Source organism: Besnoitia besnoiti, chromosome VIII, assembly GCF_002563875.1.
Source record: "Besnoitia besnoiti strain Bb-Ger1 chromosome VIII, whole genome shotgun sequence".
NCBI lineage: Eukaryota > Apicomplexa > Conoidasida > Eucoccidiorida > Sarcocystidae > Besnoitia > Besnoitia besnoiti.
Window position 1 is genome coordinate 434150 of NC_042363.1, and position 26393 is coordinate 460542.

The following is a 26393-nucleotide window of genomic DNA, read 5'->3' on the forward strand; positions in this document are numbered from 1 at the left end:
GCGAGTTCGAGAAAAAGACGCGATTCGCGCGAAAAACAGAGATGACCCTGACGGGCTGTGGAGAGAGTCCGCGGCCTGCGTTTTTTTCGAATCCAGCCTGGAACCGTTGCCAACTGAGGCGATTTCCGCCTCGCAAGCGCATGCGTGTCTCGGAGATCGCGATTGCCGGCATGAGCGGTCGACGCCGTCGCCTCAGGTCTGCTTTTCCTGAGACTGCAGGCGAAAAGCAGCCGCGGTGCGAGTCCGTGTCTTGAGCCGATTCTGTGCCTCGTGGCCGCGCGTCCCCCGATTTCTTTTCGTCGAATTTCTCTCCGCTTCGCTGCGCTTGTCCGCAGGTTCCTCTGCGCGGCCGTGCTCAGTTAACGTCGTCGTCGCGGCGCCTGGGCGGGTTGGTCGCCGGCACCATCGAAACCCGGCAGGGGGCTTGGAAGCTTTTCCAGATTTCTCTTTTGTATTTCGATTTCTTCACATCGGGCATGGCCTTCTAAGCGCGTCGCGTGTCTCTTCTTCGCTTTTTCTGTCGCGCGCGGCGCTTCGTCTGCAGCGTCACAAGCCTTCTTGCTCCTCTCTCAAATTTGTCTCTCTCTCGTTAGATGAACGAGAACGCCGCGGCGTCGTCGGGCTTTCCTCCATCTCCGTCGCCTTAACATTTCTATCTCTGCGCGGTTGCCTCTTGTCGCCGACTACCGCACTCTCGTTCTGCTTCCTCTCTCTCTGGCGCCGCGCAGCCTCCTTGTGATCTCTCTGTCTTCAGCTGCAGCCCCGGCTCCCTCGCAGCTCGCCGCCATCGTATTCCTCGCGTTTGTCCACCTTTTCTCCTCTGCGGGCCTTTTCTCTCGATCGCGCGCCTCGCTGTCTCCTGTCCTACTTCGGGTCTCTTCTCGTAGCTGTTGGAACCCCCAACGTGTGGAGAGCAGCGGACGCACTCGCCGCGCTGACGTCGACGCGCCTCCAGCGAAAAGACGGAGAAACCAACGCGAAAGACAGAAAAAAATGGTCAGACGCCCGCTGCCTCTTCCTGGCCGTTCGCCGGTAGGAGAGAATGTGCACGTCTGCGCCCGCGACGCCCTTTGTCGTTTTTCTCTTGATCTCTAAACGTCGCTTCCGCAGACCCTCGCTCTCTCTCCCGCTCTCCGGCTCGCGTGCGTGAGTGCGTCTGTATATTGTCCTCTCCGAAGAGTCGGGCGAGAAGAGGCACGTACTTGTGCGTCGCTGGAAATCAGTTTTGTCCATCTGCCTCCTTCCTGTCGCGGGCTCCAGTCTACATCGAAGCCCGCATCCATCTCTCTACAAAGAATCGTATGTATATATATATATATATATATACAGTCGTGTGGAGGCCTGCCTGCCTCACAGACGTCTTGATGGATATATATTTTTTTGTTTATTTTTTCATGTATCATTTTCAACCTCCTCTTTCGAGGTGTCTTTTTCGGCTTCAGACCCAGTTGCATGCGGTCAGGCAGGAGACGCCCCGGTCTGAGCGGGGGCCTTCGTGTCTCTCCGCTTCCGTCAATTATGGTGACTGCGACGTGGAGCTTTCAGTCGATTTCTGTCAAGGCGGCTCCAGGTGCATGCACGGCTTTCCAAATTTTTTGTCCAGAAACGAGAGTCGCGAGTGTGAACTCGAAGGCACCTTTGCGGCCTCTGCAGTGGCCTCTGTGCGAGTCCGTACCCTAGCCATTAGGTGACTGGCTCTTCGGCTGTTTGACGGAGAAAGCGACGTTTTTCCTCCCTCTGCAATTGCGGAGCGCGCTGGGAAGGCCTCTGTGAAATAATTTCAAACGGATTTTCTCGCGATGGTGGATGTGCAGCATCCGCTCTCTGCGTGTCAGGCGGAGCTGGGAATCTTCTCTAAGGCTCGAGAAGAGAGCTTTGCAGAGAACGCTGGCGCGCCGCGGCTGCAGGACCCGTTCGAGGGAGAGAGAGACAGTGTGGAGAAAGAGATAGAGAGCGACGGCGAAGTAGAAAGGAACAGTGAGAACGGCACGCAGAGCTTTGCGTCGTCGTCGTATGAAGGCGGCGCTTTGCGAAGCGAGCCGCACGAGGAGAGCGAAAAAATCGTGTGCCAGGGCTCCATGGAGCCACGCAGAGGCTTGATCTGGGACGCCTTGGCGGGCGTGGAGGTGCTGTCAGGAGCGGAGGCCGCTCTCTCTCTCCCTTCGCCGTCTTTTGTCTTCGCTTCCTCGTCGCCTTCTCTAGCTCGAGGCCCCTCTAACTCGATTCCACTGGCGCCGTCTTCCGCGGCTGTCTCGCTGCGCAGCTCTTCGTCGCGAGGAGGGGAAGCCCTCGCGGCTTCGTCGCGTCTCGTTCCTTCTCCGTCGTCGTCTCCTCTCGCAGTCTCTCCCTCCTCTGAGCCCACGCGAGGGGCTGCGGAGTCGCTTCCGTCTCCTGCGGCTCCGCACACTGTCTCTCCGGTGTCGCTTCGGGCCTTTCCGCGGCCGCACGCCGCGTCATGGCACAGTCCCTGTTCGCCGTTTTCTTCTCTCTCTTCTCTCTCTCCCGTCTCTGCGGTCTGTGCAGGCGCGCGGAATGTGTTGCGCTGCGCAGCGCCAGAGAAAGAACAGGGCGAAGCGAAGGAGCCTCTTCTACTCCGCTGGTTCAAGTCGGATGCGGGCCTGCATCTCACGAGTGGAGCGGTTGCAGGCAAGTCGAGAAAAAATTCTTTGCTTGCTGTCGAGACGCCTCGGCGCCTCGAAAGAGCGGTATCCCCATGCGATATCTACATATACGTTCACCAGTATAATGTAGTACTCGTGGAGTGCCGAAGAGGCAACAGGCGTTTCGAGCTTCGATTTCGTCAACTGTAAGCGTGTATATCTCAATATTCACCAGCATATATATACACATTTATTGATACACGTATATATATATATATTGTTGATGCAAAGCGGGGCCGAGGAAGCTAAGTTGGAGCTCCAGTGTGCGCAGCAGTGGAGATAGGGAGTCGGTTTTCTGCGTCTGCCTCCTCTGTGTCTTCTCTTCGTGTCGCGGCTCCTGCTTCTGCGTGGGTATGTAATTTTTTTCCTTTTTTTACTCTATTTTTAGGGGCAGCGTCGCGCACTTGCACGGCGCCTCTGGATCGGATCAAAGTGGTGCTGCAGCTGCAGCGCGGCGAGCACTTGACGGTGAGTCAGGCGGTTCACCGCATCCTCACGCACGAGAGCTACGGTGCTGTCTCGCAGGCTCAGGCGCGCAGACGCGCTGGCTGGCGGGGATTCTTCCGCGGCAACCTGACGAACTGCGTCAAGGTGGTGCCGGAGAGCGCGATCAAGTTCTACGTCTACGACTTCATCAAACAGAAACTTCTCCACTTCAAGCAGGCGCGCGCCCAGGACGTGCAGGACGCCGCGCGCGTCGTCGCCGCCGTCGCGCAGCAGGCGAGCGAGGAAGAGAGCCGACGCCACGCGAGCGGCAGCGACGCGTCAGACGCAGAGGCGGAGGAGACAGGGGCGCGGAGCGGCGAAGACCCCTTCAAGCGCTTCAGGCGCCGTGCGCCCGTGGCCGCCGCGCCTTCAGCCTGCGCATCCTCCTCATCTTCCTCGTCCTCTTCCTCTTCCTCTTCTTTCTCCTCTTCTTCTTCTCGCTCCACGGAGGCTGCTCAGGCAGCCGCTGCGCACGCCTCCTCTGAGGGAGGGGGGGCGTGCGCGGCTCACACGTCGCTGTCGTTTTGCGACAAGATGTTGTGCGGCAGCCTCGCGGGATTCGTTGCGCAGTTTAGCGTCTACCCGATGGAGGTCGTGAAGACGCGGCTGGCAGCCTATTCGCCGACGTGTCGCTACGACGGCATTGTCGACTGTCTGGTGACGACCTTCCAGCAGGGCGGGCTGCGGCGGCTCTACCGCGGCCTGGGGCCTTCGCTCCTCGGCATCATCCCGTACGCGGGCATCGATCTCGCGCTCTTTGACACCTTCAAAACGCTTTACGTGAACCGCGTGATGCTGCCAGAGTTTGAGCGCGAAGAGCAAAAGCGAGTCGAACGGGCGCGGCGCCTCCTCGCCGCGCGCGTCGGGGACGCCGTGGCCTCGGCGGCGGGGGACGGGGGGCGCGCGGCCAACGCCCTGCCGGAGAGAGGCCGCAGACCCGCGGCGCTCGCTCTCCCCGCGACCGCGCCTGCCGCCGGACCCCACTCCCCGCCGCTTGTCTCGCCTGACCAAGCGGCGGGGAGTGCGGCGGCGGAGGAGACGCCCGCCGAGGCCTCGCGCACGAGCGGGCTGCTGGTGAACGTCGCGTCGCCCTCGGAGCGCGAGCAGCTGGCGGATCCCTGCGCGCTGGCGGCGACTCGCGAGGCTTTCCGCGCGGCGGCGACGCCGAGCGTGCTGGTGCTGCTGCTCTGCGGCTCGCTCAGCTCGCTCTGCGGGCAAGTTGCGGCGTACCCGACTGCGCTAGTGCGCACCCGGGTGCAGGTCGACGGCAGCAACGGCGCCGCCGCCAAGTATCGCAACAGCTGGGAGGCGGCGCGCTGTGCGCTGCAGGATGGAGGCGTCCGCGGGCTCTACCGCGGCCTGGGCGCCAACCTGCTGAAGGCTGTCCCCGCCGTCAGCATCAGTTGGCTCTTCTACGAGAAGTCCAAGGAGGCGATCCGCTGGGGGGTCGCCGCCTACGAGACTCGCGATTGAGTCACGACTGCGGCGCAAAGCACGCCGCCAGAGTCAGGTCCGTGGCCTCCGGGGCGACGCAACAGGAAAAACAGCACGGATGTGCGTGTGCGTGCCTTCGTGTATGTAAGATAGATGTATCTGGGGGGGGTGGAGGGGGGGACGGAGGCGGAGGGAGGAAGAGGCAGAGAGAGTAGGAGGAGCGCAGACACCGAAGCCGGTCGACGCACGTGTGGCGTTTGAACAGGGAAGAAAGACGAACAAAGTCAGCAAAAGTAAGGAGGAAGGACTCTCCAAGCTCTCGCCGTCCGCAGCGTGCGTGGATTCGAGTGCGTGTGTTGCATCCATAGCTGTGTCGAGAGAGGAGTGGGGTGTGGAGGCGGAGTCGATGTCGGCGTTGGGAGACGCCGTAGCCGGAAGGGCGGCGATGTGGAAAGGATCGACGGTGATATCACTCCGTTTTTCTCGGCTCCTGCATGCGGCTCTGAACGGCCGAGGCGCCCCCGCGGGCTCTGTGGAACGAGTGCACTTCTCGTTCGCGCTGGGTCAGGCCCTCGCTGGGGCGCGAGTCAACCGGGCAGTGCAGTGAGACTTCCGCGTCTAGAGCTTCTAGCCGAAGCGCCACGAGAGCAGAGAAGGAGTCTCTGCCTCGCTTCTCGACGAACGAACCGAGCTGCCGCAGACGCGTCCTCCCAGAGGCGTAGAGACACGTGGCGAGAGTGCGAGAACGACAGGCTCACGTAGAGGTGAACCTAGAACGACAGTATGTAGAGGTGGAATTGCCACGAAAGAGACACATGCGGAGCGAAGTTATTTAACTACTGCTTGTATCTCTCCTTCAGCTCTAGATCTACTTACTATAGCCGCTGCTTTCCTTGGTTTTGTACTAGCGTGGGGGGCGGGTGGGGAGGCGGGGGCGGCTAGGAAGGCGTAGACATGCGAAAGTAAACGAGTGTTACTGGAGCATGGGAGCTGTAGTACGCGTGTACATTGTATTTAGATGTTGGACATTTATACGATACGGCCACACAGAGAATCGGAGCCCGCTGGTCCCGAGAACGTGTGACTGGTTGTGGGCTTGGCGCTCAGCGTCTCCCCACAAAACGTAGCGGTCGGGACGGCAGTGCACCGATGCAGGAGGCCTATTTGTGTCGAAGTCTCTGTTCTCGAGAGGAGCAAGCGGGGTGGAGGGGTGGAGCAGAGAAAGCAAAGAGTCCAGCGCCCCTTTTGCTGCGAAATTAGCTGCCTAGCGCGTCCGCTGCGCCCTGATCGCAAGCTCTTCGTTCTGCGATACTGAGTGAGACTGAACAGCGCGCTGAAAAGCTCGTTGAGAGATGCTTCCAGTCTGCAACATGTCGTTGTCGCCGAGACGCGAGGAAGCTCACAGGTGCTGCAGCGAGCCAGGCATTGCGAATACTGCCCCCGCGAAGTGCCCTGCGTTCGCTAATGATCCAGTGATGCCCAACTTCTGCATCCTCGTACGTCCCACGAGGCTGACGAGAAGAAACGATGGAGTCTGCGGAAGTCGCCGCATGCGGAATGTGCGATCTGACAACTCGCCTGCGCACTGGGAACTAAGCAGCTGCGAGTGACCCCCGGCGCTTCACTGCGAAGCCTCAGCGTCGATGCCCTCCAACGTCTGGTGCACTTGCAAACCGAAAAGCTTCAGTGACTCGGTGACTCTCTACAGGCACGCGCGAATCCAGGCCGGCTCTTTCGGCCCACTACTTCTCCTTTCCAGAACGAAAAAAACACAACGGAGACGCGAACGCTGAGTTCAGTGCGGCGTTAGCTACGACGAGTGAGCCTCAACGTGAAGTACAGTTTTGGACGTCTGCAGTCTTCCGCCGCGTGCGGAACGGCCCGTTCCCAGGCGCCTCAGAGAAAAACGAACGCACGACAGGCTCTCTCTCCAACCATACGGGGTCTGAGAAAAGTTGTTATCCCGCTCTCATTCGTCCTTTGCTTTGTTTTCACGAAGGACAGGTGGCTAGACATGCGCTCCCTGACCGCGGCCGTGCGCGACAGCGTAGAACAGCGTTGCATGCGACGTTTGTCGCATCGATTTCTCTCTTGCGGCCCTCTGTGCCCTCCGGTCCGGCTCAGGTGAAATGCCGCTCTCTGCTGCGGCATCTCATCGCATCGCCGCTTTAAATTCAACATGGTGTCTTTTGACTTTTTTCGCTCGCCTCCTTTTCTTCCACGCGCCTGCGCCCGACGAGTGACCTGCGAGGCCCAACGCCCGAGGGCTGCGGACTTCTCCACACGCCTCTCGCTGGCCTGTTTTTTCCAGTTTTCTCGCCATTCTCTCTTCTTTGGGCTCGCGTCTGCAACAGCAGACAAATAATCTTTTGCGACTTGCGCAGGCCACCTCCGTGGAGGCGGCAGAGGGCTCTCTGTCGCCCTGCTCATATAAATCGCCGTTGCGTGTCCGTCCTAGTATATTCTCCTCTCTACCTGTATATATATATATACATTTTTAAATATATCTCTGGGTAAATCTCGTGCACTTTAACGCATAGCGAACAATCGGTTCCCCTGTGTTCGCTGAACAGAAGGGCATGCGACCCCTGAAATGGACTCTTGTGTTTTCTGCGCTGGTGTTTTTTCCTTCCGCACTTTCCGGCTTCTTCTTCTACCGTGTGTAAAGGAGATTGATTACAGCGTGGCTGCCAACATACGGTTCAAAACCTCGTGACTTTTCCGCGTGCGTTCATTTCCGTATTTTGTATCTTTTCGCCCTTCTCTAGTGTTAGGGCCGCAAAGATATCCAGCGAGATGGCGCTCCGACTCTCGACTCCGCTGTTCATAGCAGATCGCGTGCGAACTAGCTGGACTTACAAGTGAGTGAAAAAAGACAATCTCTCGCCCAGATTTGATGCTTGCAGGCGTCGGGAGACTCGAATCTCATCCGCAGTCCCTTCCCCAGGCGCCGGTTTCACGAGGTCGCACATGTGTGAATATATATATGTATATTTACGAATACCCATGGAGACGGGACAGCGGGCACCGAAGATATGAGCACGACATAGGAACGCCGACTGATGTATGCGTGTATCATTAGACGTATTAAGCAGAGGGACAGCGAAGGCATATGCCCGATGCCCAGCGCAGTTCCTGAAGTACCGCCATGCATCACGTGATCTTGGGCGATATCTCTCTCTCTCCATCGTGTAAGCTTATTGTGTATATATATATATATATGTGTTTGCGTACTTCATATGTCAGGATAAGGTGTGTGTGTGCCTGGCTGCACCGGAGCGCTGACGGGACGCATGAAGCTTGTATCCAGGCGGCGTCCGACTGACGCCTCTCGCGGGTTTTTCCGGCGGTAGTCCTGTCGTGGCGTGAGGCTGTGATTGGGCTCTCTGCAGGCATCCGCGCTACAGCGGCGGCGTGCGGTTCTCCGTGCCGCGATTCATGGTCACGAAGCGGACGTTTTTGTCGACAAAGTTCCGCCGGCCTGCTTCCGTCACCAAATGGGGCAATCCGCAGCACACGCTGCCCTCGAAGCTTGCGGAGCAGCCGGCCGACAGCGCCGCAGGCCCTGCGCGCAGTCAAGGCGCAAAGGGAGGCGAAGCGGCGGAGAAGCTTCAGGGCGCCTCAGAGAAGGCGCATGCGCCCAAATTCTGCGACATGCTGTATCTCCACCAAGAAGACCAGAAACGCAAGATTCGCCCGCACGCGAATTTCTTCTTTCGGTGAACAGGCGCGCTCACGGGCGCTGCAGCGCAGGCGTGCTCGCCCGATGTCCTTTCAGAACACCATGTGCTTCCAAACTTGTCTTGAAACGCTCAGGCTCGTGTGCGAGCAAAGACCCCACAGTCCACGCTTGACTCCCGTGCGTGTCTGCGATACCGCGTTTCCAGAGGAGTCCTCCGGCGCGCGGCAAGGTCTGCAGCCGCCAGCCCGCTGCGCATTTCTCTGCAGGTAGTTGAAAAGGCGAGAGGCGTTCTGCGAAGGCGCGCGGTAGCACTCACACGCGAGCTCTACAGAAGCTGAAAGAGCTCCCTGGTGTCTGCGGGTGTCTCGCGTGGAAGCGCCGCAGACCGAAACTGAGCAGCGAGTCTACTGCGCCGGCTGCGAGGCATTGCAGCCCGCAAGGGGGTCTCACATAGAACAGCACAGCCGGTAGGAATTCCGAATCACGTTTTGAAAACCTGCTGTAGGCTCGAAGCAGAACTCGTGCAGATTGCCGTTGCCCTGAGCCAGCTTCGGCGGAGCCCGCTTTCTCGCCTTGGCCCGTGGAGTGCGTCGGCTGGCTGTGTGTACGAGGCGCAAGGACTAGAATCTGGATGGCGTTCGCTGACACAAGTTGGCGTTGTGAATCTCGCGGCACTGCCGCAGATAAGGGCCCGAGCAGACACAGACGCGAGCGTCCACCGTCTGCACTGATGCACGTCGTTCCCTACGTTCTGAGATATATGAGTTTTGCTCACGGTTGAGGTCGGATCGTGAGCGCGTTTCCAGGATTTTTTGCGTGTGTGTGTGGATAAAAGCGAACTCTTAGGCTGGGAGCCAGCCCCCCCCCCCCCCTTCCAGACACTGCTGTAGCCATGTGTATCCTCGCGTTGAGTGTTGCAGGAGCTCACCGTCGCACACTTTTCGAGTTTGTGATGCAACCCAGAGAAAATAAAACAAGTTGGCGCCTCGCAGCCGAACAGCATATTCCCAACACAGGCTAGTCGCACTCGCCGAACCTCGGCGTTTTAGTCCAGTCTTGAGATGCGCTTGCCTGGTGTCCTGGCGCGGATTTCGAGAAAACTGGTGGCGGACGAAGAAAACGCGTAGGCGCCTCTTATCCCCGCCTGTGACGGGAAATACGCCTTGCTGCCTCTTCCGGCAACCGCGGCACCGTCGTGTTGAGGTCACGCAAAGGAAAGACGGAGAAAAGCAAGATTATCCCTCACCAGATAGATGTAGATAAATATAGTAGACGTGCAGCTGCCTCACAGAGAAAACAAGTAGACCCTTCAACGAGCACCGTTTACTAATGCGAGTGAATCAATCGCCCGTCGAGAAGGGTTGCGGGGGCCGGGGGGGGGCGGGGGGGGGGGGGGGGAGGCGCGAGGGACTTCCACTCAAAATGTAGTGGGGAGGCACTCAATTGATAAAGAGAATACCCGCCAGCACACCCCCGAGAATGTAGTACACGGAGGCGGTAGCTAAACCTGAAACTGAAAATACCGCTGACGAGACAGCAATCTTGAGCAGACACTCTTTCAAAGGATCTTTTGAGTCGTCATCGGTTTTCGCACCCGTCGAGTTGTCGACACACTTGTAGCAGATGGCCTGCTGCTCTGCAGGCAGCTCATCCACTCGCAGTACATACGAGGTATTCTTGGCTGGGGCCTCAGGCTTGTCAGCCAGACTGAACAGCGACCCCTTCACAAGAGTTGTGAGAGCGACCTGCGACGCGCAGTTTCCGTCCTTGTCGTCATAAACCTGATCCAGTTTCTCAGGCTTCAGCGACAGCCCCGCTGCACACTTGAAGGCCACTCGGTCGCCAGCGGCTGAGACGTTGGCAGTCTTGGTTTCACCTGTTTTGCATTCAACGAGGGTAGAGGCGACGACTTCAACCGTTATTCGGCAGGATGTCCGCTTCTCCTGACGGGCTCCGCGATGCGAGCGAGAGCGGGCGCTGCTCATAGCTGCAACTGCGGAGCTGGCCTTGGGGGCTAGGGGGACATCTTGCTTCTCTGTAGGGTCAGGCTCACCGACGGCATGGTCCTGCGTCTGCAGATCGTTGTCAGGAACGCGACTGGGGCGGATATTCTTGTTACCTTCTACATCTTGTTCTTTTCGCACTCCGTCTTGCTCGCCAGGGTCGACACTGACACCAGGAACTGAAGGCGAAGGAGTAGAAGGGGTACTCGGGTGAACCGATTCAGGCTCCGACTCCAAATTGGGAGCGGCCGGGTCTTTTTCGCTTCCTACCGCGTTCGGTGAGATGGCCTCCTCTGGCGGTCCAGGACGGCTCACGCCGTCAGATTCCTCCTCAGGCTTGGAGGGCGGAGCTGGAGCAGCAGACGATCCATCGTTGTTCAGCTGCCCGTTCTGGTCGGTTGTGTCTTGCGTGTCATCTGCGCCGCTGGAAGTCCCAGATGAAGCTTTGCAGGTGTAGTACCAAGTCGTCTTCTCGCGGTCGCTGCCAGCAGGGAGCGTCAGCTTGTACCCACTTCCCGAATTCTCCAGTTTCGCTCCCGAGAAGACGTCCCCCAATTCCCGTGGAGACTCGCTGCCCTCCTGGTGAACCTTCTTATCGCTGGGATCCAACTCCCATCCGTTGGGACACTTGAACAGTTTGGTGACGTCCTCCGCCTGAAACACCACAGCTGCATCTTCCTCGGCGGTGCACTCTTGAAAAACCTGCGGGACTAGACCTGCCTCTCCCTTCCCCTGCTGAGCAAGCACGGACGGAATGCAAGAAACTGCAGCGAGAAGGCAAGAGAAGGCGAAAATCCGGCGGCTGCAGCCCCGAGCAAATCTGTGGAGGTCTCGTGTCTTCACCATGTTGAGGCCACCGGAGCGTTGGAAAACGCGAGTGCCAGCGGTGCTTGCACGACAAGGTTTGCCGCGAGGTGTCAGGCTTTTCCTCAACGTCACCCTAGGGTAGATCTTCAAGCGCGAAGCACTGAAAAAACTGTTCCTTCTACGTGCGGCTATGCCGGGTTAGCTCTGCTGAAAGGTGCGAGTGCATGTAGCGGGTAGGCATCGCCGCGCAATGGCGCCTGCCCACTGGAGCCCGTGTCTGCTCGCTGCCGTCCCCGGCGGAATACTAGAGTGCACCACGCTGGCAATCAGCGCACCCGGGAATTGCAGCTGATGCCTTTCGTCCACATTCGGGGCTACGCATCATGTACCAGTCGTCACACAAAGTTCCGACTAGTGTCCCTGGACAACTCGACCCCAGAGCGCGGCGTGTATCTCCTCTCCGTACCGTAGCGAAAGTCGTGTCTGGCACAACTCTGAATTTTGACGGTGGAGGTATCTCAACCTTTTGCCATGAATCAAGGCGTACATATACATGCCAGACAGGGAAGCTGTGTAACACCGCATTTCGGAGTCACCCAGAGTTCGGAGTCGCGTGCGGCAGTCCGCATTCGCGGCTTGCCCTCGGGGCTGATATTGGTAGCACTGGGTATGCAAATATGGATTGGTGCAAATTATTTTTCATCTACGAGGCTATGGCATAGGAGCCTCCTTGCCGACTCGCCCGGAAAGTGGGTCGCAGTCCCGTGCACCGCGTGTCGCACACGGAAACCAGGGACATAGTAAGTCACCAACCAAGAATGCGTTCTCAAATGGAGGCTACAACTGCGCCAGATCTGTGTTGGGCAATCGCTGCCAGTGCCGGTACTGAACTGACAGCTGCGGCGACTGTGCGTATGTGCCAGCGGACAGGGCACTCTACATGGCGAAGCTCTCTCTCTCTTCGTGGACCTCTGAGAAAGCGCAATCGAGCGGGCGAGGCCGCGAAAATGTTTTTCCCTGCCCCAGGAGTAAAGACAATAATACTCACTGCAGCAAATACACTCAGCTTAGGGGTTCCATAGAAATCAGTATACACTGACCATCGACGCTGCGGACGAACAATTCCTCAATTCAGAACGTCTCGTTAGCAAAAGAGACCACCGGCAAGCGCCCCAAAACCAAGAGCAGAGAGCGAGACAGCAGATAAAACCGATGGCGACAAAGCGGATGAGGACACAGCGATCTTCACCCGGCACTCCTGCGCGGCCTCCTCCGATCGTGCATCATTTCCTCCATCCTTCGAGGCGGCAACGCATTTGTAGCAGAGGGCCTGCTGCTCTGCAGGCAGCTCATCCACTCGCAGTACATACGAGGTATTCTTGGCTGGGGCCTCAGGCTTGTCAGCCAGACTGAACAGCGACCCCTTCACAAGAGTTGTGAGAGCGACCTGCGACGCGCAGTTTCCGTCCTTGTCGTCATAAACCTGATCCAGTTTCTCAGGCTTCAGCGACAGCCCCGCTGCACACTTGAAGGCCACTCGGTCGCCAGCGGCTGAGACGTTGGCAGTCTTGGTTTCACCTGTTTTGCATTCAACGAGGGTAGAGGCGACGACTTCAACCGTTATTCGGCAGGATGTCCGCTTCTCCTGATTGGCTCCGTGGTGACCAGGAGATGCGGCTCTTCCGACGGCACGAATGAAAGACTTCACTTCAGGTTGAAGCTTGTTCTTACTTTCTTCGCTATCGGAAGGCGGGGCGTCAGCGTGTTGCTTTTGAGCCTCTGGATCGGCCGCAGGATGCTGTGTGGGACTGCGGTTCTCCGTATCGCCCTCGGCTTGAGGTCCTGGTTTACCATGGCCATCCAGGCCAGTCACGCCGGAGGAGGCCAGTGAGCCCTCTGGAGAGGTTTCGTTTTCTCCGCGGCCGCCACTTCCGTCACTCGAACCAGAACTGCTGCCACCATTTCCGCCATTAAGGCCCGACTGGAGTGCGGAGTCGTCACGGCCATTTCCAAGTTCGTTTTCCTGGGGGACTGAAATGGAGGGGGTTGTGGAAGAGCTATCAGATTCATGTTTTTCATGGTCGGCATCGGAGTCGTTGGCGGGCGGCTCGCTGCTATCAACTGAATGCTTGCAGGTGTAGTACCAAGCCTTATTATCGCGGTCACCGCCTGCAGGCAGCGTCAACTTGTAGTGGTCAGCTAACGCTTGAAGGTTCGCCCCTTCGATAATTTCACTCAGCTTCACTTGGGAATCATTGTCCTGGTACGCGTACTCGGTCTTCGTGGGTTCCAGCGTCCATCCCGCCGGGCACTTAAACAGCTTCTCGGTATCGGCGGGCTGGAAAACAACCGTCGCGTCGTCATCGGCGGTGCATTGTTTGGCCGGCTGAGCCTCACGTGACACTCCCAGCGCCTGAGTTGCGAGAGCAGGAAGCGCACAGAAGCAGAGAACAGAGAAGGCGCCAGCCCTCAGAGCCCGGGCACATCTGAAGAGACTCGTTGTCTCGCGCATTGTGAGGTCTCACAGTGACGGAGCGGTTCACTCGTGATATAGCTTGTGATCCAGGTGCTGTCCCAAACCGGGCAGCCCAGCCACTCAAGACAACCTGCAGTTCAATAAAAAAATGCGAAACGCAGGCTTATGTGCAACGCGATGGAGTGGAAGTCTCATCGCGTCGTACCACAACGGTCTGGCTGTTCGATCCTCCGCACATGCAGCGATCCTCCACACCTTCCGCTTTCACCCCGCTGTCTTGTCGCGCCCGGCGCGGCTGGCGAGAGGATGAGTGGAAAAAAGCGTCGGATCGCCCCCGGCTGACTGGAGCAGAGCTATTTCCAGTGGAGCAGAATGTGACAGTCGTCTAATTCAGTGTTGCTCCCATCACGAGGACGGTGTTAAAATGCGAAAGTCAAACAGAGCACCGCGCAATGCGCCGCAGGCATAGTTGTGTGACGCTCGGCTCTGGTCAGGCAACAGCACCAAAAGGAGCTACATGTTGTTATATGTGAAGGCAGATATGTTTCCCTGCCTTCACTGGGTGTGTTAACGGCTGGCAGAGACGCTTATCACCATTTGCTTGTGCACCATTCAGTGAGCACTGAAATACGAGGAGGGTCTGTGACTACTCCCGCGACCGGAAACCGGCGGATGCCCGATAGGGTGGCGGCATCCTACAGAGACGGCAGCGCATCGCAAGACGCGATCGGTGTCCGAGCAGGAAATGCGAGTTGCAGCAATACCAGGAACTTCTGTGGATGACATGTGTAGGCACCCACGCCCATTAAAAAGGCATAATGCATGCGTGAACTCTTCGTGGGCTCCAATCTGGCCAATCGAAGTGGAGGCCTGCGATACAACCCAGTCGCTCGATTTGAAAAGCGGATGGCACCCTAAACTACCCGGCATCAATGACTGGCATGAATATACATTCCGCTGTGTCACAGGAATGTCGCAAACGCACCCCCTAAACCAGAGTCGCCGCAGAGTTTTGAAGTCGCGAGTGGAGGAGGAGCCCGCATCGGGGCGCGTCCTCGTGCCGGAAATACGTAGTGCCGGGTATGCAACGGAGGCTTGTGGAAACTATTCCTTCTTGACTGGGAAGTGGCGCAGGAGCTTCCTTTCCGAGTTGCCCCGTAGTGTGCGGCTGACACCCGTGCATGGGCTGTATAGGTTAGCACACCCCACCAACAATGATTTCTCAGATGGAGAGTACGACTGGGTTAGATCTGTGTTGGCGAAGGCAGGACCGCTATGACCAACGACATTACACCGTCAGATGTCGAGATTGCATTCCGGGGTTGAGATACTAACCACCCGTTGTCGCGGGTTTCCGCCTGATTCTGAACTTCCCGCCCAGAGCGCCGGGCAAGCGCGAGCAAAACGTTTGTCATCCCCTAAGCGTTTGTGAGAATGTAATGACTGTTGAGATCGTGGCCACGCCAAGTGCCGAACAAAAAATAAAGTTATTAAAGGGAACCAAGTGCAAGTGCCACGAAACCAAGAGCAGAGAGCGAGACAGCAGATAAAACCGATGGCGACAAAGCGGATGAGGACACAGCGATCTTCACCCGGCACTCCTGCGCGGCCTCCTCCGATCGTGCATCATGTCCTCCATCCTTCGAGGCGGCAACGCATTTGTAGCAGAGGGCCTGCTGCTCTGCAGGCAGCTCATCCACTCGCAGTACATACGAGGTATTCTTGGCTGGGGCCTCAGGCTTGTCAGCCAGACTGAACAGCGACCCCTTCACAAGAGTTGTGAGAGCGACCTGCGACGCGCAGTTTCCGTCCTTGTCGTCATAAACCTGATCCAGTTTCTCAGGCTTCAGCGACAGCCCCGCTGCACACTTGAAGGCCACTCGGTCGCCGGTGGCTGAGACGTTGGCAGTCTTGGTTTCGTCTGTCTTGCACTCATGGAGAGTGGAGGTGACGACTTAAATCGTGATTCTGCAAGCATCTTTTTGGTCTTGACGAGCTCCGCAATGAGAGGAAGGTCGTGCGCTGCGAATGGCAACCACGAGCGAGGGGACGTCGGATTCTCCGTCCTTCCCCTGGTCAGTAACTTCAGTAGGGACGCTATGGGAACCCGTGGTCTTCTGTTCCTTTTCGGGCGACTGAGCATCTTCATGATTTTCTAGGTCCTGCTGTACCTCTTGTCCTTGTTGAGCATGACCGCCAATGCCTCCCACCACTCCGGCTTGCGAACCCTGTAGGTTAGTTTCGCCGTTCTCATCACGTAATTCCGAGTCGTCATCGGTCGTGTGGCCAGAACCGCCGATTCCACCTCTGCCTCCACCTCTGCCTCCGCCACCACCGCTGTGCGTGTCGCTAGCGTCAGGGTCCTCTTTAGTGACATCCGAGCTTGCCGAGGAGTACGGCTGAACTTAGGGTGACAATTGCAGTGGTAGATTGTGCCGGAGTGGTGGTTGTTTTGGTGGTTGTAGTGATAGTTGTAGTGCGGTTGCAGTCGAGTTGGAGTGAGAGTTGTAGGGGTAGTTGTAGTGGTAGTGTTTTCTCGAATGCATCTGTAGTACCAGGTCGCCTTCTTCCGGTTGCCACCGGCTGGATGCGTCGAGGAGAATGCAGGCTTGCTTCCGTTCAGCTTCCTCCCTGTGAAGATGTCATCCAATGACTTTTCGGAATCGCTGCCCTCCTGGTACGCATAGGACTTGTCACTGGGTTCCAGTTTCCATCCGTCTGGGCATTTCAACCCCCGCTCACTGTCCTCGGCCTGAAACACCACAGTCGTGTCGGCTTCCGCGCGGCAGGAGCGCGCCTCTTGAGCAGCCGCTGACCCTCCAGCTGCCTCCTCCGTGAGCACAAAGCCACTGTAGAAAAGTAGTGGAAGAATGCAGACAAGAGAGAAGGCGCGAGAGCCGCAGCCCCCCAAAGCTTTGAACTCCGCTGCCTTACTCATGTTGAGTGGACGGGGTTGATACAAAATGTCAGGAAACGAGAGGCTTGCTCACTGCGAGGCGAATCATAAGCAGTTTTGCCATGAGCGAATGTTCGTAAGTGAGGGACCAGGCAGGAAGTCTATTGACCATCATTCCGCTATTGCGAGAGCCGTGCCGTGCCACAAGGTGTGTGTCTAACCGCGCTCAACACATGCATAGGGACGCACTTCGCGTGTCGCCAGGGCAATGTTCTCTGCAGGCCTTCGTCAAGCGAATACTTCTACATCTACACACACACGCACACCCACATGCCACGCCAATGGAAAGAAGCACATGAGAGGCCTCTATCAACTGCGCGCGTCGGATTGCCTCTCCGCCTACGATCCGCCGGCGCATCCCGGTAAAAACTTCTCTGTGCTGTGTGCACCTTTGGCAAGAGCAGCCGCCGGTGTCTGTCTGAAGAACCTCATCAACTAGCTAAGAGGGCTACGAAGAGCTGCAGTGCTGCAGGGCTCCAGCATAGAAACACCTGCCATCTAGGAGCTATAAGCGGGCAACTGGAGTTGAGTAAGCCGTTTGTACTCAAACCACGCGGGTGGTGGAGAGTGGAGTCACTGCACAGCGCGGTCAGGAAAGTGGGATTCAAGTGGAAAACGGAAATACGAGACCCCACAATCCCAACCTCTAGTTCTGCGTAAATGCCACAAACGACACACATCATAAACGGTCTCCAATTCACGTCACCCTTCGTGGAACCCAAGACACACCAGCGGGCAAGCTGTGGGACGAGGAAATGACCCTCAGTTCGCGTAATGCGCCAGGAGGTATCTCAACTCTTTTCTCGCGCTACTGCATAACTCCGTGATCCTCAGTTGGGCTGCTGTGTTGTTGGGTGGCGCATTCGATTCAGGGTGAAACGGGGCGCGCAGCTCCACTCGATTTCAAGAGCCACGGGGATCTACCCAACGAAGCGCTAGCACAATGGTCGCCACGGACTTTCATTCTGCATGCTCTCTGTACCACCCGGTACAAAGAATACAAGACGAAGCAAACGCCCTTGCGTTGTGAACGAGAATTCAGACGAGAATAAGCTGTTTGGAGCGAGAGACCGTGTTACGGTGGGTGGTAAACCGCTGTCTTGCCTGCGAAGCGATAGAATGGTTCGTCGCGCGCGACTACAGTTTGCCAGCTGAGAGCAATCACCTGGATGTGCTCCATGTGGGCGCCGACGCTGACTCGTTTCTCGTAAGCCTTACTGCAGCGGTGCGTTTCTGCCAGTCGATGGACAGCCGGCAGTGCCGCCTTCAAACGCTGAGGCAGCGCCGCTGGTCTGGGCAAACAGTCGGGTCTGAAACAAAGCGGTTAAAAGGAATATACATTGTGTAGAATCGTGGTGTCTGGTAATTGTGAACCGCCAGCGGAGTCGCAGTGCTGCCAACCAAAGGAAACTCTCTCACCACGAACTAACAGACTCGCGTCGGAAATAAAACAACGTGCAGCAAGTAGTGCGCATGTCCGCCATAAGGCGCAGGACCTCCAATGTACTGCTGACTGACTGCCATGGCGGAGCCAAGCGTACGTCGGGGACGAGTGCAGTCAACCGCTGAAGAAGGATGCCCCTGCAGAGATGCTCCTACGTCCCCCAGGTGGGCGAAAACTGACCCTCGTCTCTATGCTTGCTCAAGCATCTCACGGAACTCCAACGCTCAGCGCAGCGCAATCCTTCACAAACACTATCCTGCCGCAGGTCTGGACACATTGGCGCGAACGATACTTGACCCTCTCGCAGCCTTTGCACCAAGAACTAAGTTAGAAAAAAGAGACGACGGCAAGCAGTACAAAAGCAGACGAACACAGAGACGTGCCCGACACACCCGAGAGCGCCGAACCCGCTGACGACACAGAGACCTTGATCACGCAGTCTTGTGCGGTCTCAGCCGTCCGTTCACTGCCCCTACCCGCGTTCGAGCTGCCAACACACCTATAACACAACGCCTGTTGCTCCGCTGGCAACACATTCACTCGCAGAACGTGCGACACAGGCTTCACCTCGGGGTCACTTTTCGCGGTCAGACTCAGCAGTGACCCGTTTACAAGGCTGGTTAGAGCAACCTGCGACGAACACTGCTCGTCCTGGTCGTCATAAACCTGATCCGAAGCGTCAGGCCTCAGCGACAGCCCCTCTGCACACTTGAAGGCCACTCGGTCGCCGGCGGCTGAGACGGTGGCAGTCTTGGTTTCGCCTGCCTTGCACTCAAGGAGAGTGGAGGCGATGACTTCAATCGTGATTCTGCAGGAGGTCCGTGCTTTCTGACGAGCTCCGCGATGGGAACGAGAGCCTGAGCCGTTGACGTGAACGAGGGACGGCGGCGCTTCTGGCCCATTGACTGCTTCAGTGTCAACTTCACCGCGGTCGCCGGCGGATGTTTGGATCTGCTGACTGGCGTTCGCTAAGGTCACGCCTGTGTCCGCGGTATCGGGCAACGAGGTCGGCTGCGGAGTTTGACTAGCGGACGTAATCGTGGCCTGTGTTGTTGTACTGGATACTGAGGAGGAATCACTTGCCTGCTCATCGTTTTCAGTGTCCAAAGCCCCATTGGAGTCCAAATTAGGGGAATCCAACCCGTTGCTCTCGGCTGATGATTTTTTACAGTTGTAGTACCACGTCGTCTTCTCCCGGTTGCCACCTGCGGGAAGGCTCAAGGTGTATACACTGCCAGACTGCTGCAGGCCAGCACCCTTGAAAATGACACCCAGGTCTCGCTTTTCATCACCATCCTGGAATGCACTGCCGGTACCACTGGGTTCCAGCTCCCAGCCCCCTGGACACTCGAACAATTTTTGGGTATCCTCGGGCTGAAACACCAGCGTCACATCGCCGTCGGCGGTGCATGAATGGGCCTTTTGGACCGCGGCTGACTCTTCAGGTCCCTCCTTCGCAAGGCATGAAGGAAAACACCACAGGGCAGTGAAAAAACAGAAAAATGAGAAGACACGGCGGCTGCAGCCCCGTGGAACGGAAGCAATTTGTGCCTCCTGCATGGTGAGAAGACAGAAGCGCAAAACGTAGGGACCAGCACCGAGGCGCGACTCTAATAATTCTCGCGGCTCGTCAATGAACACTCGCTCGCTAAACCACCCCCGAGCCACCAGAAATGAAACTGAGTGTGTGGGTGCAGACTATGAAACATCGCCTCTCCTACAGGTGCGACACGAGCGAGCTTGCCACCGTCGCACAACAGCATGCAACTGACCACGTCTGCCGGGCTACGAGGCCCTGGCTGGCGCCTTGTCTAGTTGACGTGGGCTCGCGCCTCCTGTGAGTTCGTACATGCCGGCTGTCGAGTGCCTTGTTGCCATTCAGGACAAAGTCGGCATGTGCGCCGCGGATTGTGGACCTAATGTGCCGCCTCCGAAAGACTGGATTGTCGCTTACGAAGCTCTACATCTATGAACAAATAGTTTTGCTGGCCCACAAGACTGGGTCTCTCTGTGCGAGACGTGGCATCCAACAACAAGTGAACACACACGCAGCAAGTATCCGAGTACGCAGAACTGCAGCAATCCACTGAGTAGCCAGATGGGTTGTAAACTTTCATCTTCGCGTGCTTCCACCCCACGCGATATAGTGGCGTTTTATCCCCATCTTGTGCCCGGCTACGCGGCTCCAAAGAGGGTGTTTGCAGACAAGGCCTCAGCCAGAGCCCCGTATTGAAGCAGGATGAGGGGAACGCTTCAGCAAGGGCAGCGACCTTTGCAGCGCGAATCAGCTGAAGTTTAGGACATTAGAGCGTTGCGGTAGTGCGAGGCCGGGACAAAGGGGACGCTTAATCCTCTCGCTCAGAGGTGTTGCAACGGAGTGGTCGAACTGTCCAGCTGCCTGCGACCTTCTGTAGATCATCTACGTAAGGTTGGTGTACCCCATGCTTGACAGTCAGCTCCTTTGAATTCGCGCTAACGTCGCGGTAGACCCACATTGAGGATTTCCCGTTCGGGTACCAGGGCTCGCCGGCGCGTTGGCAGTCACGCAGACGAAGAGGATCCTCCAGTGCCGAAAGCACACATAAAAGTTGGGACCAAACGCCGCATAGGGCACATGGCGTCCACGCATTTCACACGAAAAACCGTCCAATCACAGCAAGCATCTATCGCAAGCAGAACCACCTGAAGAGAGACACGGGAGTGAACCCTAACCCTCGAGGTATGCACATCTGGCAGGCCGCATCGCCGCAAACTCCCCTCACCGCCCAACTATCGAAGAACGTCCCAACAGAGGCGCCTAAATCATCCCCCATACGTGCAGCATACTGGTAGGAGCCCCAGTTCGAGATACCTCGCAAGGAGAGGCTCATCGGCGCACCTGACACGCAACCAGGCACTCTCGCAGTACCGCGAATGCACTTGCAGGCGGCCCAGCTCGAGGCGCCAGACTGTCTCTGAAGAGAACGGCGAGGCTGGTAACGAAAAACGTCCACCGAACCAAGGGAAGAGCGAAATCCTGGGTGAGCTGCCGTTTGTTGCCGTCATGGATATCCATGTCGGGCCGCAGTAGCGGTCTTGAGCTCAACACATGCTATCACAGGAAAGCATCTCCGAACTTCCGTGGGCATTGTCTCTGTGGATGGTAATTCCGTCTAAAACAAGAGGCACAACTAACAAATTAGTGAACGGAACTGAGAGCGAGCAGTACAAGCAGAGGATGGAAAGAGAGCAAGTCAGCCACACACGATTGCGATGAAGCGGCTGAGGAGACAGCGATCTTGACCAGACACTCTTTCAAAGGTTCCTTTGGCTCTTCATCAGTCTTCGCCCCTGTCGACGTGCCGACACACTTGTAGCAGAGCGCCTGTTGCTCGGCTGGCAACTCGTCCACTCGCAAAACGTACGCAGCGGGCTTGGCTTGGAGATCGCTCACGGGGGGCAGTCTAGACAGCGATCCACGAACAAGTGTGGTCAGAGCAACCTGCGACGCGCACAGCCCGTCCTTGTCGTCGAAAACCCGATCCAACTCCTCCGGCTTCAGAGCCAGGCCCTCTCCACACTTGAAGGCCACTCGCTCGCCCGCGGCTGAGACGGCGGCAGTCTTTGTCGCGCCTGCGGCGGCGCACTCAATGAGGTTAGATGGCAGGACGTCGATCGTGATTCTGCAGGTGTTCCGTGCTTCCCGACGAGCGCCCCGATAAACGGGAAAGCCTGACCTGCTGAGTGATAAGGCCTGCATCTCTCCTTCCCCACGGACTTCTGACCCCGTGGCTTGCCGAAGATCTTGGTTGTGCCCTTGCGCCTCGGGATGGGGCCGCCTATCGTCAAGCTGCTCAGGCTGTTGCTTAACCTCGTGGTTTTGTCCCTCAGGGCCGTTGGAGTTCCCACCGAGACCCGGTCGCCCTGGGTCGGCATTTTCGTCTTTATCTGCGGGAATCTTTTCCGGTGTAACGGGGGTAGAGCTGGGGTCACCGCTACCGTCACCTACACCCCCGTCTTCTTCCAACTCAGGGGGCGCCAGAGGGGAATCGCTATGACCGGGTTTTTCCGGGTCCATCGGAGGACCGGGAAGAGAGGGAGCACTCCCTTGGCTAGGGGGTCCATTTATCGACGGAGGGTTGTCCGGGGAAGAACCACCAGCAGAGCTGTCGCTCCCAGTGGGAGCCCTGCAGGTATAATACCATGACTGCTGTCGGCGACTGGAACCATGTGGCAGAGTTAGCAGATACGTTCCGGTTTGTGGTGCGTCTAGTCTCGCCCCACTAAAGATGTCCTCCAACCTGGTCTCTGCATCGCTCCCTTGGTAAGCGAATCCATCCTTGGTGGGCTCCAGAATCCAGCCGGCGGGGCACGTCAGCACCTTCTGCGTGTCGTCTGCCTGGAAAACGACCGTCACATCTCCCTCTGCAGTGCATTTATGGGGCTTGGACAGGTCGACCGTCGAAGCTGCATCCGCTTCCAAACCGGGAAAAAAACAGAGGAGCGCGAAACTGGAAAAAAAGAGGGATGTGAGCAAGGGGCGACCCCGAGGAGCATTAGTGGGATCCACTGGCGTGTCCATGTTTATTGAGGGCGAGCAGCGGCTTGAAGAGGGCGCGCGAGCAGGCGTTTGATACCTGACGAACTACTATGACTTGTCACTACCCTCACCCGCGACTTTTTTCGTCCTCCACGAGACACCACACAACCGCAGCGAGCCAAGTGTTGTTCGGCAAACTGTGCCGCCGACAACGAGGCCTCCTGGCTAAACTCGCACAGCCGTGCAAGGGCCGTCCCTCGGACGAGGCGCCGGCGGAGGCCCGTGGTCTCGCCGGTTAGGCCCGCAGCGGGCACGGGACCACTTCACTTCTCCTCTGTGGCGTGCCGTCAAGTCCAACTTTCTCACAGCCAGACCGTTTGCGATACCCGTTCTTATTCACACAGTGAGTGAGCCATCTTCTTCACTTCTGCTGCAAACGCCTCTGCTCACCTTTGGCGCTGGCACGCGGGGTGCGTCGTGGTAGACAGGCGCTGGCGTCACACGGGTGCAAGCAGTCCATTTTTATGGCCTGCTCTCTGTGCAAAATGGCTTTCCTCTAAAGTGCACTCTGCAGTGCCATATGGCTCTGTGTTGTGTGGCGGCATGACGAAGTCATCGAGTGGCTAGTTCCTGTCCTCAACGGGCAGAGGTCTCTAACAACACTGGCGCTGTTTAGGGTTCAGGCTCAGGCCACTCGAGTCTAGGGAAGAGGTATGCCGTCTCAAAATGGCATCTCCGCATCAGGGTGCTAGCTTTGGTGTCAAGAGTCTCACGTCGTGAGGCACTGCAGGGACGGAAAACGCAAGAATCAAATGGAAGGTGCAACGCCGTACCGAGGAGTCGCTCCTGAGAAGGGTCGCGTACTTCTTGACCCTGCTCCGTTTCGGACGCAGCGACGAACCAGAAAAACAATACAATGTGGAGTCACCAAGAACGCACGCAAGTATAAGAAGGAGTGTGCCTCGACGGACTCGTGGCACATGGAAACCACCGGCTCAAAACGGTTGCCGCCGAATCAGTTCAAATACGCATGCCTGCGATCAACCCGCATATGACAGAAGAAACAGATACACTACCCAGTCTACAAGCGAGCAAACAAGAGTCTGAACGGCATCCTTGTCTGGGTAGCCCCCGTATCTTGCACGCGTTATTTCCGACCCCGAGCCCCTCTTCGACGGTGGCAGCTCGCGACTGCTAGTTTGCGGTGCTATGATGGCTCAGACCCTGCACTAGTTTTCTGTATTTAGGCATTCAACCTGCGTGCCAAGTGAAACGGTTCTAACACATCGACGGGACCTATAGACAAGCGTCTCCTCTTTATCTCCAGGCGTTCCAGCTACAGTGATCTACATATAGCGGCGTGCGAGGATTCGCAGGAGCCTGAATCATGCATCTGCCTGCTGAATTCCCCTTCTCTCCGGCAGAGGAGGTTCCCCGCGCAAATCAGATATATGGTGCGGGAGCACATGGAAGAGAACCAAGAAAGAGGCCGCCGTGAGCGGAAGCAACGCCCCACCCTGGTGGAGTCTGTCGCCACCTCCCCACCACGCATTTGCGATCTATTTTGCAGTCTGTCGCGGAGAGATGCAACAAACAGCAAGACCTGCTGCCGCAGCCAGGTCGGGAGTCATCTCCAGTCTGTCATTCTTCCGTCTCCCACCCACCGAGCTAGAACTGAAAGAGCACCATGTGTCACGTCTGCGCCGTGAAAGCGGAACCTAGCCACAAGAGCACATAATCACACGTGATCATCTGCCGCTGGAAGCGACTAGCCGGGGTAGCACGGTCTAGTTGCGCACACAGCACTTGTGAATATTTTCGAGTGAGAGAAAAAATATATGGCTCGTCTCCACAACTTCTGTGGAGCTCATAATCCTGGAAATCCCGTTCACCTCCGCGCCACCCTAAATTTGCCGCCACAGTCATGGACGCGTGTAACGCGTGTACCTTTCCCTCCACAAACAAACCGGTGCACGAGTCAAAAACCAGACAACAGCCACAAACGTAGGCCCTTGCTGGAACGTAGGCATGCTCGGCAGAGGCTGCCGTTGCCTTGTAGCCTGTAAACCTCACACGGCTCTGTCAAAACACAACTCAATCACGCAGTTGAAGCCAGCCCGCAGAGAAAGGCACCGACAAATGCCCCAGCAGAAACATCAACCCATGACGATGAAGACGACGCCATTGACGTGACAGAGACCTTCAGCATGCACGCCTTGGGCTGCTCCTCCTGCGTCGTGGACTTTGCTGCTTCCTCTCCATTGGAAGTCGGCACGCATTTGTAACACAGATGTCGCTCCTTATCGGGCAGCGCGTCAACACTCAAGATGTAGGCTTTCGAGTTCTCCTCTGCAACAGCAGTGAGAGGGCTAGACGATAGAGTCCCATCAACGAGATCCTTCAGTGTGGCCTGCGACGCGCACTTTCCGTCCTCGTCGTCATACACCTTTTCCATCGAAGCCGCGAGGTCTAAAGCCAGCCCGTTTCCACAGCTGAAGACCGCTGGCGTGCCGACAGCAGAGACTGCGGCCGTCTTGGTTTCTCCTGCAGCGCACTCGATCACGGAGGAGGGGAGGACTTGGACCGTCACTTTGCATGTTTTCAGAGCCTGCTCAGCAGAAGGTTCCGCGGCAGCCCTCGAGGCGCGGAGAGCAGTTTTAGCCGCTTTAGCGCCGATCTCGGCGAGCGCGGCTGCTGAGGACGGACGGACGCTTGCAGGGCTTGTTTCCGTTTCTTCTTGCTCGTTACGGTTTTCTTCTTCATGCCCCTGGCCAAGATCGTCGGTCTCGAGTTCTGTGTCCCGTTCCTCTTGGGACGCAGGGCCCTGCAAGACGCCTCGTGAACTGATGATGGAACTGGCGTCTGGCGTGTCCCCATGGCGTGTATTGCTGCTTTGCTTCTTGCCGGCGCCGTCAGGTTCGCTTCCCAGGCCGCCAGAAGGCACGTCCACGCCGTTGGGTCCTTTAGGAACATCGCTAGTTTGGTCGCTTTCTACCTTATCGGCGGCGCTGTTCGAGTCACCGGTGGATCCACCGCTGCCCTGCGCGGGTCCGGCTGGGAGGCTTTGGGAACCGGCACCGGTGTGCGGTTCATCCTTCTGACTAGAAACCTGGCCTCCCACGCCGGTGTTTCCACCGGGTGGTGAGATCTCCGACTCGTGGCGGCTAGGGCCTTCAGAGTCGCTACCTCCCACCTCAGCCCCGCCAGTGGAACTACCGGCTTGACTAGACTCGCTCTGCGAAGAGGAATTCTCGTCTTCTGGGAGATGGCCAGTCGCTCCCATCTCTTTGCAAACATAATACCAAGTCCTTGGGTTGCGAACAGGTCCGGAGGGGAGAGATAAAGTGTACGCCTCCTTCACCTTCTCTAACTTTGCTCCGTTGAGGATTGTCTCCAACTCAACTTCAGACGCCTTCCCCTGGAACGCAGCTGTGGCTGCCCCTGGCTCCAACTCCCAGCCAGTCGGACACCTAAACTTCTTCTCGGTCTCCGAAACATGAAAAGTCAACGTCAAGCCTCCATCACCCGTGCATTCAGGAACGTCGGTTACCTCCTGCGAATGCGCCGTCGGAGGCGCACAAAACGTCGGGGATGCGCAGAGAATGACCAGCAAGCTGATAAGGGCAATGAAGAGCGGACGGTTGCCCGCGGAACTCTCCCCGCTATATCTCATTCTGTTGAGTCGCCGTGAGAGGTGCAAGGCTAACAGAAGCGAGGCGAAAGCCGAGTCCCGTGAATTCGCACACCCTTAAAAGTACACAGCTCGCTTTTAGGGGGGGTGGCGACGCGTCGGACGCCTGCCACACTCTTGGAAGACGACCACATGCGAAATTCCTCATCAGCTTCCTGGGGTCCACGGCAGACGCGTTGAACCGATGGAACTGCGGGGAAGCTAGCTGTCCAGGCTTGATCACCGCACCCTTGTC

The 26393-nt window shown here is 57.4% G+C and overlaps 8 protein-coding genes across 8 annotated transcripts; 2 read left to right on the forward strand and 6 right to left on the reverse strand.

Annotated features, from left to right (window-relative positions):
* Positions 1-1799: 1799 nt before the first annotated feature.
* BESB_081900 (carrier superfamily protein) lies at positions 1800-4619 on the forward strand (the record flags this gene model as incomplete). Its single annotated transcript, XM_029366540.1, has 2 exons — positions 1800-2631; positions 3049-4619. 2 exons carry the CDS (start codon positions 1800-1802, stop codon positions 4617-4619), a joined length of 2403 nt encoding a protein of 800 aa, XP_029217000.1.
* A 2757-nt stretch (positions 4620-7376) lies between these two features.
* BESB_081910 (uncharacterized protein) lies at positions 7377-8303 on the forward strand (the record flags this gene model as incomplete). The annotated part of the gene is made up of 2 exons (XM_029366541.1): positions 7377-7441; positions 7973-8303. 2 exons carry the CDS (start codon positions 7377-7379, stop codon positions 8301-8303), a joined length of 396 nt encoding a protein of 131 aa, XP_029217001.1.
* Positions 8304-9701: 1398 nt separating this feature from the next.
* On the reverse strand, positions 9702-11111 carry BESB_081920 (uncharacterized protein; the record flags this gene model as incomplete). Its single annotated transcript, XM_029366542.1, has 1 exon — positions 9702-11111. The coding sequence occupies one exon, from the start codon at positions 11109-11111 to the stop codon at positions 9702-9704; it is 1410 nt and encodes a 469-aa protein (XP_029217002.1).
* Positions 11112-12216: 1105 nt separating this feature from the next.
* Positions 12217-13584, reverse strand: BESB_081930 (uncharacterized protein; the record flags this gene model as incomplete). The annotated part of the gene is made up of 1 exon (XM_029366543.1): positions 12217-13584. One exon carries the CDS (start codon positions 13582-13584, stop codon positions 12217-12219), a length of 1368 nt encoding a protein of 455 aa, XP_029217003.1.
* Positions 13585-15038: 1454 nt separating this feature from the next.
* BESB_081940 (uncharacterized protein) lies at positions 15039-16486 on the reverse strand (the record flags this gene model as incomplete). Its single annotated transcript, XM_029366544.1, has 2 exons — positions 15039-15300; positions 15720-16486. The coding sequence occupies 2 exons, from the start codon at positions 16484-16486 to the stop codon at positions 15039-15041; spliced, it is 1029 nt and encodes a 342-aa protein (XP_029217004.1).
* A 1789-nt stretch (positions 16487-18275) lies between these two features.
* BESB_081950 (SAG-related sequence SRS23) lies at positions 18276-19508 on the reverse strand (the record flags this gene model as incomplete). Its single annotated transcript, XM_029366545.1, has 1 exon — positions 18276-19508. The coding sequence occupies one exon, from the start codon at positions 19506-19508 to the stop codon at positions 18276-18278; it is 1233 nt and encodes a 410-aa protein (XP_029217005.1).
* A 1618-nt stretch (positions 19509-21126) lies between these two features.
* BESB_081960 (uncharacterized protein) lies at positions 21127-22509 on the reverse strand (the record flags this gene model as incomplete). Its single annotated transcript, XM_029366546.1, has 1 exon — positions 21127-22509. One exon carries the CDS (start codon positions 22507-22509, stop codon positions 21127-21129), a length of 1383 nt encoding a protein of 460 aa, XP_029217006.1.
* Positions 22510-24565: 2056 nt separating this feature from the next.
* Positions 24566-26140, reverse strand: BESB_081970 (uncharacterized protein; the record flags this gene model as incomplete). The annotated part of the gene is made up of 1 exon (XM_029366547.1): positions 24566-26140. The coding sequence occupies one exon, from the start codon at positions 26138-26140 to the stop codon at positions 24566-24568; it is 1575 nt and encodes a 524-aa protein (XP_029217007.1).
* Positions 26141-26393: the final 253 nt, after the last annotated feature.